The sequence below is a fragment of the Anopheles stephensi genome, chromosome 2, assembly GCF_013141755.1.
Source record: "Anopheles stephensi strain Indian chromosome 2, UCI_ANSTEP_V1.0, whole genome shotgun sequence".
In the NCBI taxonomy this organism is placed as follows: domain Eukaryota; kingdom Metazoa; phylum Arthropoda; class Insecta; order Diptera; family Culicidae; genus Anopheles; species Anopheles stephensi.
In genome coordinates this window covers 7,223,063-7,236,642 of record NC_050202.1, presented here as the reverse complement: position 1 = coordinate 7,236,642, position 13,580 = coordinate 7,223,063, and the positions used below count along the sequence as shown (strand labels likewise).

The following is a 13,580-nucleotide window of genomic DNA, read 5'->3' as shown; positions in this document are numbered from 1 at the left end:
GTTTTTTTTATGACGTTAACATACCTTTATTTGTCCCAAAAGCTATTGCTGCTCGGTTCTGTCCTTGATCTGTTCGGTTGTTATTGTAATAGTTATACCAGGAAGGTTTGCTAGTTAGCACGTTAGTTCGCCGTGTTTGGGTTGCCTTCGGGTGGCCCTTTTAAAAACTTAACCTTAAGATTAAAAACAAAATCCAACAACATATGGTGCCGAACCGGTGCAGCCACGAGGGTCACGGTTTCGTTGATCGAAAGCGTTACACTACACGCCGACGGTACAATTACATGAGTTTTCCTTCCTATCATCACTTCAGTTACATTGCGCGTACACACACACACATCCTTTCACACCTTACATCAGCTAAACAACAACAGTCATCTAACAATGAGTACAAGCTTTGTCTACTGTTTCCCTTTCGCAGTAAATGGAGATGGCATATCGCAAAGTAGCAAAACAGGAAATAGGTTCAACTTTGGAGTGTCTTCTACATTCATAAGCGTCTTTTAAGGATTGTTTAGTTTTGTGGTAAAAAAAAAACAGAAAGTCTTGTCGCGATTAATATGCGTAAAAGGAGTAGGCTTTGAAACGGTCGAACGCTTGCAAGTGTTTGAATTGCGATACGCCTGAAGGTATGCAACATTTATCCTTCGGTACGAGTTTAGAACAAACTATTGCATACTTTTGGGCGTATTCAAACCAAAGACACAAACCAGCGTTTTGAATCATTTTCCTTCACCGTTTCTTGGAAGAAGCACTGGAAGAAGCAAAGTTTTCCCTTTTCTTTTCCTACAAATAATACTGCCAAAAAAGCCCTTTTTCTACTCTGTTGATTCAACCCTTATTTTTACGCCAGTATACTTCCTTCTTTTCTGCTTGGTAGCTTTAAGGATCTCTTACTCGCTTCGTTTCTTTTACTTAGGAGGTAGCTTTTCCGTTTCCGTCTCCTACTTCCTCCTCCCTCTACTATTACTATTAGAACTATTCTTTAGCAGTTTCGCGATTTTTGTGGAGCAGTTTTGTGTTTCCTGACTCACAAACTGTACTATCTCTAGCAGGGAGTGTTTTATTGATGTTTTTTTAAAGGAGTCGATCGATCGTTTGTGTTAAGAAGAATTGAACCAAACACGGATTGCAGCGCATTGTATTTTGGTGAAATGAGGCAAGAAAGTGCTCCAGAGACAAGTTTGTCTTTTATTCATTTAAGTTTCACAATAGTTTCACGCCCATTTTTGCTCGATATGTCGTGTCGTATTTTTCTCGGTGTAGTCGACAACCGCCTGGAGCTACCTTCTTTCGATACTTGCGCTGAATTGACGCTCTGGATTTGTTTCAAATGTAAAGTGACATTAAAAACAAACAACCAACTCCTTTTCTTGCTCTTGTTTTCCTCTTCTTCTTCTGTTTGGCAACGGGATAGTTTAGTGTTCTAGTGGTAATGGACCTCTTGATGCAGTTGATGCTCAAACTAACTAAGGGTTTACGCTTTCTACCGCATGGAAAACTGCTTTCTTTCCTTCTTTACGCATACAGACACACAAACATACACACTCTAACGGATGAGGATCGGAAAACATTATTGCTGTCTTGGACGTGGAACGTACAGCTTAGCATGTCTGGCATCTACGCTTACACACGCCTGATGGATTTTTGGTAGCAAAATCTAAAATGCATGCGAAACATGCGGGACTTGTGTTTAGATTACGGAAAGGGGGTTTTTGTTCGTTTAGGTAGTTTTTAAAATTCTATAACAACAATTCCTCCTCGCCTATCCACTTACTATCCACTACTTTCGCTTTTTTATTTTTGGGATTTTCTTCTTTTTCCTTTTGGCTACAGACACCAACCAGCCAGTTAATAACATTCATGCATCCTTGCTTTAACTACTTACAATGCTTCTTTTACGGTTTTAATTATTAGTTTTCATTATCAAAGGAAGTTTGTTTATTTGCTTTGCTGTCTTTTTTCTCCTCTTCGATCCGTCCATATTTTTTTTTGTCCTTCATACGCGTATTACTTCAACCTATCACAGTGAGCTTTTGTGTATGCGCGAATGTCGGATTCACGTATGGCGACGGCAAGGAAATCCTGCTTCCGAAGGGTTCCACTTGTTTTTATTTAAAACCCCAAACACGACACACGACTTCCTTTAAAATCGGTTGCTGATTATGTGCCCAAGGATACGGGAGCGATACGATACGATTTAGAATGTTGCCCCGGCTGTGTGGCGGCAAGGCTGAATTGATTTTTGGGTGGAAAGACGGACCTTCCTTAACTGTCTTCGTTCGAATGGTGGGAATCGTTCTACCATCTACCAGGGAATTGGAAAACAAAATGACGATAACGATCGTTGCTTGTGCCGTGTTTTTTTTTTCGCTCACACACTCAAAATCGGCTTAGGAACATAGATTTTACACTCCTGCTGCAACCGTCAGCAAACACTACAAACACTGTTCTACACTAACACTAACAAATAACTTCCTTTTTTTCTTATGGTGATAGGGAAACAGACACACAGAGGGAGAGAGGGAACTAAATTCCTTCCCTCTCTTTTGAGTGTTGCTGTATGCAGGTTTCCTCTCTACTCAGCTGGTTTCGGCTACGTGGGATGAATGTGATATGTTTTCTTTGTTTTTCTCTACTCTTTTTTTCCTCTCTTTTTTTCGTGAGTGTTTTTTCACTTTGTAAGTTGCTGGCTTCCTTTTTTTTTGCAAGAATTATTATCATTTACAGCTTACTTACTTCTTTTATATAAAATGAATTTAAAATTATTTACTCGCAAACTCTTATTTATAAGTTCAAAAGGGTATTAAAAACTACAAAAAAAACGCTAAAAGAAAAAGAAATGATCACTAACCGAATCAATATGATTCACAAAACAGAGCTCAATCGAGAAGAGATTAAAGTCAAAGCAAGCAACAGAGAAGACAAAACAGGCAGTCGATCGAACAAAACCGCTTGAACCGTTCGATTCTAGATAAGTTGTGCTTCTCTTTATCTCCTTACTCTTCTTAACCGCTGCTTAACATAAATTAAAAACCGTCATCTGAAACCACGTTTCATTTCTACTTCTATTCTTCCTCCTTTTTTTTCTTCGTTTTCTACTCTTTTTTTTTTGTTCTGTTGCTTTGGAAGCTAAATGTGTTTATTGTGATGTTTCTCCTTCATTTTTCCTCCTTCTTTTTTTGCTTTTTTTCACTTACTACCTACGCTTAGCTTTACTTTAGCCCATTTCCACCTTCGTGTGCTAGGAGCGCCTCTTTCGCTTCCCGCTTGCCACGCTTTTTCTCCTCCTTGGCGAGCATCTTCGCGAGCTTTTCCTCCTCTTTGGCAATGCGTTTTTCCTCCTGCAATGTAAGAAGAAGTCAGTTTACTTTAATTTGCAGCTCCCTTGCGTGTTTCTAACTCACCTTCCGGGCCTCCTTTTCCGCCTTCTGTTTGGCCTTTTCCTCCTTCTTTTTCTTCTCGATCGTTTCGTTCTTCTTATTGTCGTACTTTTCGTCCTGCTTGCTGACGAGCGAATGGCTGCTGCTGCAACCCATCCCCGCACCTCCACCGTCACCACCACAGCCTCCCGCTCTACTGCTCCCACCACCGCCACCGCCTCCCCCTCCTCCACTCAGGCCGGATGGGCCAGCCGATGAGGAAGACGAAGCGGACAGAACGCGTGCCTTTGGCGTGGAGCTGTTTACGGCCGTGATGAGCGACGTCGTGACCGGTTTGCCCGTGGCCATGTTTGTTTTGTTGATCGGTGATTTCGATGCAACTGGGGCAATTTTGGCGTTTAGGCCGAGCTTGGAGGGGCCCGATTTGCCCGGAATCTTTTCCACCGTCATCAGCGGGATGGATTCGACCGGGTTCGATGGTTTGCCGGGTTGGGTGTAGTATCTGTTGGAAGTAGTAAAGAAAAAAAAAGTTTTTAAAAAACTTTCCTTCAATAATGGGTGTTTTGAAGTAGAATTCTCGTCAAGTTAGCTCAAAGATATAAAAGTTAGAGCAAACGGTCGCTTTGAAACCGATCTAAAACACGGCTTGTTCGAAAAGCACTCTAATTGCATACATTTAGGCGTAAATGCGATCTTTTCGCACAGTGGACTACTTTGATTCAATTTTTAAAACATATTAAAACGTCAATTCTTTTATCTTAAATTATATAGCGGAAAGCACAAAAAAAATTGAGTTGCATTCAAGTTCCAAAAATGGCCCATCATCGCCCTTTCGCTCTAATAAGATTTAAAAATTTGCCGTTCCTTGCTGCTCGATATGCAAAGCAGCACTCACACCCCAGTCACGGCTTTCCACAGATGTCTTCCAGCGTGCAAACAGCAAAACTTACCCAATGTAGTGTGCCAAAGTGTTTTCTTTCAGCAGCAGCAGCAGAAAAAAAAGCACCAACTCGGCCGAGGGTTTCGGCGATCACACAGAATTATGGCAAACTTTGTTGGCGGCAAGCCAGCGCGAACCACATTTTCATCTTCAAACAAGCTTTTACCGGTAACCCACCACCGAAAAATTGGTGCACAAACAAATGGACGACAGACAGCCAGCACCGAACGTGGAGTTCTTGTCCATTTGTCCAAAGTTCTCGAATCGCTCTCACACACAGGATGGTGGAGGCAGTAAAGGAAACATAGGACGAGATAGCACCGACAGCCGAGGAAGACACTTTGTAATTCTTGGCCTGGTGTTGGCCCATCGCCAAGCGCACATCGCGTGATAATGCTACGGTTGCATAATTTGTTGCTGAAACACAGCAAACTTTGTTCGCCGGTTCACTTGCTTGCCTGCTACTTACTTAAATCGTGCGCCCGGATTGGCGGGTGAAGGTGTTCTGTGGCGTGTTGGGCTTTTGAACTCAATGATCGGTGGCAACCGATTTGGCATCTCCGGAATACGACTCTGTTTTGAATTGGAAGAGAAGAAGAAAAAGTTCGTTTTGAATTCCAAAAACCTATTTCCTCCCGCTAGAGCACTTCCTACCTTCATGTAGTATTGTCCCTTTTTGTGGTAATGCTGGTAGGCAGGATTGCGTGGCACGGCCCCAAGACATCCGCTCGTGCTGCAGCTTGCCGTACACCCGCCCGAGCCGTGCCGATGGCTGTGGCCATGCAGCGACCCGTCCGTAACACCGCTGGCCGATGACGTGGAAGACATACCGGACGTACCGGACGTGCCGGAGCAGCTGGACATGTTCGAGATACCGGACACGCACGACGAACCCGAACTCATCGAGTACAGGCTGGCGGACTGGGTGACCCGTGCATCGACGCTGTACGAGCTGGCCGACCCCGGCACACTCCAGCTCTTGCTGCCCATCGAGTACGTGCTGGCCGAACCTTGCAAGCGCCAAGAGGTCGACCCTGACGTAAGACGATTGATTCTAGCCCTGTGGGAGAATGGGACGGTGGTCAGCAGTGGAGCGTGGTGCAGGACACCGAGCAACGTTCTGACTGCTCACCTGCAGATGACACACCGCAACGGCAGCAACCGTTGCGCCACAGCACTTTGGATCGTTTTGACGAAGCACCGGCGGCACACGACCCGATGCCCGCACGGTGACGTCTGCATCGTGGCGCGTGCATTGATGCAGATGACGCACTCATCCTCCTGCGATGTTGGCGGTTCCAGTTCGCTTTCCTCCAGCTTGCTGAGCAGTTTTTCCTGCAATGGAAAGGTGGAAAAGTCGTTTGATGAGTTGAAGTTTAAAAGGTTAGATCTTAAATGAGAATCAGATGGAAAAAGGAAGAATAATTTTGAGAATTATTTTGGACTCCTCAATAGGTTTTTTTTTTTCTCAATATAGAGAGAAATGAGAGAGATTGGAGAGAAAATCGAAAGAGAATCGAAAGAAAAGTGAGAAAGAATCGAGAGAAAAATGACAGAGAATCGAGAGACAATCCAGCGCGAATCGAGAGAAAATTTTGAGGTAAATGAGCGAGAATCGAACGCGAAATGAAAGGAAATCAAAAGAGAAATGAGCGCGAATTGAGAGAAAAATGATAGAAAATCGGGAGAGAAATAAGAGAGAATTGGAAAAGAAATCAAAGAGAAATGTGAGAGAATAGAGAAAGAAATGAGAGAAAATAAAAGAGAAACGACAGAGAATCGAAAGAGAAATGAGAGAGAAAGTCGAGAGAGTAATTTCTCGCTCATTTCTCTCTAGATTCTCTTTCATTTCTGTTTCAATTCTTTCTTGTTTTTCTCTCAATACCCTCTCATTTCTCTGTCATTTCTCTCTCGATTTCTTCACATTTCTTTTTCAAATCTCTGTCTTTTCTCTCTCATTTCTCTCGCGATTTTTTTTCATTTCTCTACTATTTTTCTTTCGATTCTCTCTCGACTCTCTCTCATTTCCCTATGTTTTTTTCTCGATTCTTTCTCATTTTGCTCTCGATTCTCTCCGGATAGTCTCCCATTTCTCTCTTGATTCTCTCTTATCTTTCTCTCGAATTTCTCTCGTTTTCCTATCGACACTTTGCCAGTTCTTTCGCAATTCTCTCTCCTATCTCTCTTATTTAACACTCATTTCTCTCACGACTTTTACTAATTTTTCTGTCTTTTTTCTCTAGATTCTCAGTTTATTATCTCTCAATTCCTTCTAATTTCCCTCTCGATTCTATCTATATTCTCAGTTGTTTCTCCCTCGATTTGCTCTTACTTTTCTTTCGATTCTTTGTCATTTCTCTCTCGATTCTCTTTTAACTCTCTCTCTCTCTTCTTTGAGCAAGTCCTTTGTCTTTCTCAAAATCCATAACTGTTTCGAAAGCTGTTCCTAGGGTCATTGGTCATCATTCATTCATTTGAATAGAATAATTGAGTTGTCATCAGTATAAACCTGTACGGGATCGATATCAAATCTCAGCCTATCCAAATTCTTCCCACTTTATTCTATAGAGGTCTAACAAGCTTGAGTGAATGCCCAACCCAATGGGTCTATACTTCACAATCGCAATTTAATAAATCAATTACACAATTAAGGAACCCAACCAGTACATACCCATAAAAACGCCTAAAGGATTAGCTGCCCAAACATCCACCTCGCAAGGTGCATCCAGCCAAACCCAGCTGCAGCTCGAAATAAATCACTCCCTTGCACACGATAAGCATTCTCGTAAGAAGCCACTCGAGCAGGTCTAACAACCCGGCCAATTGATTCTTCTATTTCACCGAACGACTAATTATGGCCACCGGCTCCGCCACGCGAGGCGGAAACTACTTCCGATCGGTTGTGGCACGGTGGCCTTTCCACAAAAATCTGGCCCCGGGCACATGGGTCGTCTGTCGTAAAGTATCGTGCTTCTTCATGCCTTGCAAAGTGCAGTGCAATAACACCTTCAGAACCGGGCGGTGGCTTTTGCGTACGCTTACCGACCACAAAGTTACGACCGCCGACGCCGTGAGGTTAGCCGGCGTCCCGCCCAATACGTCAAAACCCAGACGGAAACAATTATGAGTGCATTTGCCGCGCGCGCGGTTCCTGCGGTTCACATTCAGTCTTCAACGGCTCTTCGCCTGTTGTTGGCTGACCCCACGTTGACCTGCGTTGAACCTGACGGCACACGAATGGCCGTACGCAAATTAATTTCTGTTCCTGTTTCGGTGGGGCGTGAGTTTCGGGTCGAAAAAAAAAAACCACCCCATCTCGAACAATGTATGACGACGCCGGTGCCACACTTGTGTTTTGTGCAACAGTTCGCACCAGGTTCAAGGTAGAGCAAACCAGGGGCGTATGATGACATTCGTGGTACAACGGAATCCGTATGTAGCGGTTTTTAAGTGGATAAATGGCCGAACGGAGATTAGACGAGCGCTCGGTGCGTCGGACACGGACAGCACAAATGTCAAGCGACACGAAACGACAGAATGCGGAAGCTTCGCTCGAAGTTTGTCTTTTCGTAGCGTCCTAATTGATTCTCTCTCTCTCTTGCGGCTGAAGTCATTTGCCGAGAGGTTTGATTTGTAGTTAATTTTAATGATCAACTCTAATGCAACGCGCAACGAGACGTCAGGAACTAATTAAAAGGCCCTTTTAGCGGACGGGGCCAATATGTAGCGATCCTCTTCGCCCATAATTGGACTGGTGTTTGCCAAAGCAAATTAATACTTGTGTTCATCCGTAATTAAGCTGTTACTGTCGGCGGCTACAGTTTTCTTCACCGATGCTCCCAATTGACCGTGAATTATTAATTCTTCACCCTCCCGATGTGAATGTGTTCCCTCGAACCGGTGTGTTGAAAGTGATCACAGCTCCGGTCGGGGTTTAACCGGTTTGCTTGCTGCTGCTGTGAAGAGCACCGATTTAAATGCGATTTAGGAGGGCTGTAAGGGCTGCGGCCAAGGCGACCTTGGGGCCTCTGAGTGTGCATGCAGGGCACACATTTGATGGTGAGCTGAGCCGCGCACGGCAGTTTGTAGCGTGACACAAACAAGTGTGAAAAAGGGCTGCCTTCTTTTGGGAGTGTAAAGCCCTTTACCAGAACTGATCTTGTGAGGGGAGCGATACAATTTGGGATGGCTGTTTTTCGGTTGTTGCCGTGGTCATTAACCGGCGACGAAAATTATGGTTTAATGTTGATCGATGAGAGGATCGTTTGTCAAAATAGAAAATGGAGTGGTAGGTGATACCTTGAGGAATTTTGATGATGGTCGTCTCTAAAAATACATTCAGCTCTGACTTATTTGACTTAAAGGTAATTCGTTTTAGATTTGACGTTTAACATCTGACATTTGACGTTTCATTGCTTTTGTAGGGCTTAGTCGCCCCTTCTGTCAAACTAACAAACGACTTAAGTGTATCTTCTTCGGATTGGTCTGGACAGGTCGCCAATCCTTTTCCAGAGCTTTATTTCTACAACCTCGACTTCATCCGATATCCGACAGGATTCACCTGATCCAGCCAACCGGCTCGCTGTGCTTCATTTTTAGGGCTTAAATGTTACTTTAAGGCTCGAATTACAACTCTTGGTCCTTATTGGCCGAGAGCGATTTCTGATGCATTTTGGTTCATTTTTCCTATCACTAATTATATTTAATCCTCCTTATGGCTCTTTATCTGTTTTATTAATATTTATTTGGAAAATTATGCACTCACCAGTATGTAGCAAAAATTTGAAGGAAAGCTTTTGATTTAAATTAAATCAAATAAACTAGATACAAAACTACTAAACTTTCTTATCACTCCTGCACGACTCAATTTCAAAGACGTTTAAAAACATACTTAGAAAGAGTTGTTCAAAATAATCAGTTGAAAATTTAAAATTTCATACAAATAATTGTATTTTTTATTGTTTAAATTTAATAAATTTTATAAGCTTTAAATTTCAATAAAATAAATATTTTTCTATAGAAATTTTTAGCATATAGAATATATAAAATAAATATTATTATTATAAAAATATAATTATTTGCATAAATAAAATATGTAATTTTTTGTAGCAAAAACAATTGAAAAATTGATTAAAATTTTTTATGAAAAACTTATAATGGAAAATAGCTTTCTATAATCAAAAAAATGTTTTTGGTTTATCTCTTTAAGAGTTTTCTTTGTTCTTACAAAAGTAGGACTTTTTAGATATGTTAGGTATTTTACTTTACTTTATGCATAGCATTGAAGAATTTAAAATTTTACTTATTTAAATTTTGCACAATATATTACAAACCGTGCCTAAATGTTGAGGTCCAGTAATAGATGCTACAGCGGCGCCGATCTTTAAACGGCTGTACCAAGGTTCAAATCCCATCCAGGCCGTTCCCCCATAGTGAGGACTTACTATCCAACCATGCCGTATCAATGAGTCTGGTAAGCCAGAAATGGCAGGCATACGATTGGTCTTAACACCTTTTTTTCATGTTCATTTTCTGTTTATTAATTTTTGTTATGATTCAAGTGGAATTTTTATTTAAAACTTATTATTAATATAATTGGAGCAAGTCTCAAAAATTACAGCTTCATGACTGATTAAACATTAGATGACTTTCCAATCGAAAATAGCTAGAGCCACGATAGCTCTATTTTATTTCTCCAGGGATTTTATTTACTATGACTACTAAAAAGAAACTAACACTTTAAAAATGGGTTCTTCAACACAATAAAAAAGTAATCCACAAAAAGAAAGCGAACGTGTGCCATAAGTATCCTAGATTGCTCCGTTTATCTTCCAGCCCATCGATCACAGCTGTCAAACCGGCGCTTCTTATACCTAACCGTCCCGTTGAGTGTTTCACTCTCATCCGGACTCTCACTTTCCGTTTCCGCACACACACACACGCGACTTGTGTCAAAACTTCCGTCAATAGCACTGTTTGTTGCGGCCCACCAAATGCTGGGGCACAACGGCTAACCTTCGATCGATCTTCACGATCGATTCGTTCGTTCGATCTAATCCAATCCTTGGCTAAGGTCAAGTTCGAGCACACCGGCGGCCGTAATTGAAATTGGTGGTGAACACTGCAAAGCCACATCGAACGGAAGACAGAGAAGAAAACAACAGGCCGCTCGATCGAACCACGCGTGTGTGTGTCGACGACGTCGAGGAGCATATACACATGCTGCATAACAAATGCCCGATGGGGAGGCTTATGCACAGCCGCTACCATTGTGCGCACCTGCGCGAGAGACATTGACCATGGTGGGTTAAAGTTTGGGGAAGGATAAGGCAACATACAAATAGGGTGCTTATTCTACTGCTCAAGGCGACTACTGTCCCGATCGGAAAAGTGTTGCTAGAAGATAAGGGATTAATTCTTTTGCTTTAGCACAAAACAGGATCAATTCATTTCTTGTTCTTAAGGTAGGTACACGCTCCAAATGTTAGCACACCGAGCACGAACAGAGGAAGCAAAAGCCGTTATGGTTGTATTGTTTGTCCGCTTAACTCTTGCCACACAGCTTGCCAGCCGCTAATAAGCTTTTTTTCTACAGAAAGAAACACCTCGAAACGACAGCAAAACATCATGTTCTGCAAATGAATATAAATGTGCATTAATGTTTCTTCTGGGAAGTTCTTTTTCTATTACTCACACAAAAACAAAAATAAACAACAAACCGTTTTAAACATGCATTTGCATACTGGATGCGTGCATTTGGACGAATGGAAGCTTCCCGAAGAGGCTCGCCTAGGAGGAGAAATCGTTTCTGCAGATTGGTGACAAAGTTGAGTCAAGGATATCCAACTGTCTTTCGCTTGGAACTGGAACCAGTTTCTCTCTCAAAATACTGAAGCAAGGAAGCGTACGAGCATATTCATATAACGCCTTTTTTATTCGATGATGAAGGTCGTATGTTCACAAACCCCCCAAAAAACGGATTAATAAATTATTAATATCACTCCGGTCCTGTTAGACCTGCCAGCTGTTTCGATAGAGCGGCACGCTTCTTGGCAGGAATAAAATTGCACTTTCAGTGACAATAAATCACTCGGAAACCTGTCAAGCCAGAGAGTCTCCACAATTACAAAATAAGACATAAAAACCCGGGTTGCAATCGGTTAATTGATAGTAATCGGCTGTCTTTCTTCTTCGCCAAAATCAACGACCTACTCCAGCATGGTCCGAGCGACCGGGAAGTTCCTTGCACTTCTGTGCTCCTTGGTTCTCAGTCGGGGCTTTCAGAACGGAAAGGCCTTAATGAGCTCATTAGCATGCGTCTGCTGACGTCTCCGGTCCCGGTACTGTATGCGACCCACGCCCCAAACGCATCGGACACGGTTGCGTGCGCAAAGCGTGTCGATCGATTACGTCTTACGCTGCCGTTTACCGATGTACACGAGTGGCACGTGCTGCTGCTGCCTACTGCTGCTGATAATGGCAATGAAGACATACATGCACATCGCTTTTGGGGGGCGGATACTAGGGGGGGGGGGAGTCGTTTTGTTTCGTCAGCAGTTCGGTACGGTAGAAGCTTCTGTTGTCCGAAAATTGCAATCCACCACTCCATGCATCCCAGAAAGGAAAAGCTGAGTTTTCTGGGAGATTCCTTTAAAATGTGATGACTCAGTAGAAAAAAGGGGGAACTGAGTATGAAGAAAGCGAAACGGCTTCATAGGGATGAGGTAAACTCTTTACAACGGGTTATTGTTTATTTAGGGAATGAAGAGGAGTTTTGTGTATATTTAACAAACAACTTGGCGGTTGTTTGTAAAATTGGAATTTTTATGGAACAATTAATTGAACCGCATCCTGCAAGAATTGTTTGTGCCTTAATGTTTAAACATGACCCATCCCAATACAAAATGGTTGCTGTGATCCTAGTAGCAAGTTTTCAATCCTAACTGTCAAAAACGTTCCCACTGCTACTTGTCACTTTACTCTAACCGCGCCGACCTGTATACTACATAGACTTTGATCACAGTATGCAGTCACCATAGTGATCGATCTAGTTATCCAACTCTTTGATCTAATCCCCTTTTCACCTCATTGTTGTTCTACAAATATTTCGTTTGTTTAATTTCTAAAATGTTTTCATCGCTCAAACCGTGAAAAATGAGTTCTGAAAATGATTTTTGGCTTTCGCAGCTCAAGGGTATTTTTTTTATACTGAAGTGGCCGATATGTAACAAATTTAACTAAAAGATGTGACGCTTATAAGGGTTTTGTAAAAATTTCGATTAAAAACTATCCTTTGTTGTTTATTAAAATTTATAATAAAAGTGTTGAAAAATAAAACAGGCATCAAAAGATCATCTGGTGGGATCGCTTTTAAGTCATGTATTATGAGCTGCTACCTAATATGAGACAGGGCTGGACACAATTAATGAAAATGCCTGTGAACTGGGCCTAGAGCAAATAGTTTTTGACTTCATTTCGACTCAGCATTCTACACTTTTGAATAGAAGTAAATTGCTCATCAGTGTCTTATGCTTTCTACCACTAGAAAAAATATCTAGACAATTCACCAGACAGATAGAATGTTAATATCCTTGCTCACGAAACCATCAAATTCGAAAAGAATCATTCTTTTTGATGCCCTGATAATAATTCATTAAGCTTTCTTATGTCTTCAATCTCTTATTTTCAATTTAAAATTTCCACCAACCATTCCTTCATGCGGTAAAATGCCTATAGACCACCCATTTATTCCACCAGCTCTAAAGACCCGGTCCCTGTGTTATGCATACACCCCGCATAAAACATGTATCATCATCGTCTAGACAGCAGCAGCAGCGCCACGAGTTTGTCCGTCCGCCCAATCACAAAGTCAGCGTGCGGAAAGTACTAATGCTTTAAATTATGCTAATTGCTATTAGTTCCAGCTAGTCGATCACCTATCATTACTCACTCACTACAACCTATAAACGCTCGCCCAGTCATCATCATCTCTCTCCCATCTCTTCGCTGTAATTGATGAACCATTTTCCACCAGTCATGGCGGGGGGCGGAATCGTCCTGCTGATTTTCAGTTAAAATATGATGCCTTTTATTGTTCGCTAGCGTTCGTAGCAGGAAGGGCATCTCCTCTGGAGAGAGGATACCGCACATAAGCCAAGCCCGCCTGGGGAATGAATAGAACGCAAGCCGACCGGAAGTGATTCACCATATCAGATTGTGCGGTTGAGAGGAGAGAAATTGGCTGGCAGTGCTCGCTC

At 42.2% G+C, this 13,580-nt stretch overlaps 1 protein-coding gene across 6 annotated transcripts in view; it reads right to left on the bottom strand.

The window, feature by feature from the left end:
- Position 1: 1 nt before the first annotated feature.
- LOC118507982 (collagen alpha-1(XVII) chain) overlaps positions 2–13,580 on the bottom strand; it is a 46,671-nt gene continuing 33,092 nt past the window's right edge. For all 6 annotated transcript variants that reach the window (XM_036047340.1, XM_036047342.1, XM_036047343.1 and 3 more), the window contains 5 exons: positions 5,456–5,658; positions 4,978–5,383; positions 4,793–4,896; positions 3,408–3,885; positions 2–3,344 (listed from right to left, as the gene is read on the bottom strand). In XM_036047340.1, the coding sequence (XP_035903233.1) occupies positions 3,216–3,344; positions 3,408–3,885; positions 4,793–4,896; positions 4,978–5,383; positions 5,456–5,658 (1,320 nt within the window). In that variant the 3' untranslated portion in view covers positions 2–3,215. The remainder of the gene's footprint in view (positions 3,345–3,407; positions 3,886–4,792; positions 4,897–4,977; positions 5,384–5,455; positions 5,659–13,580) is intronic.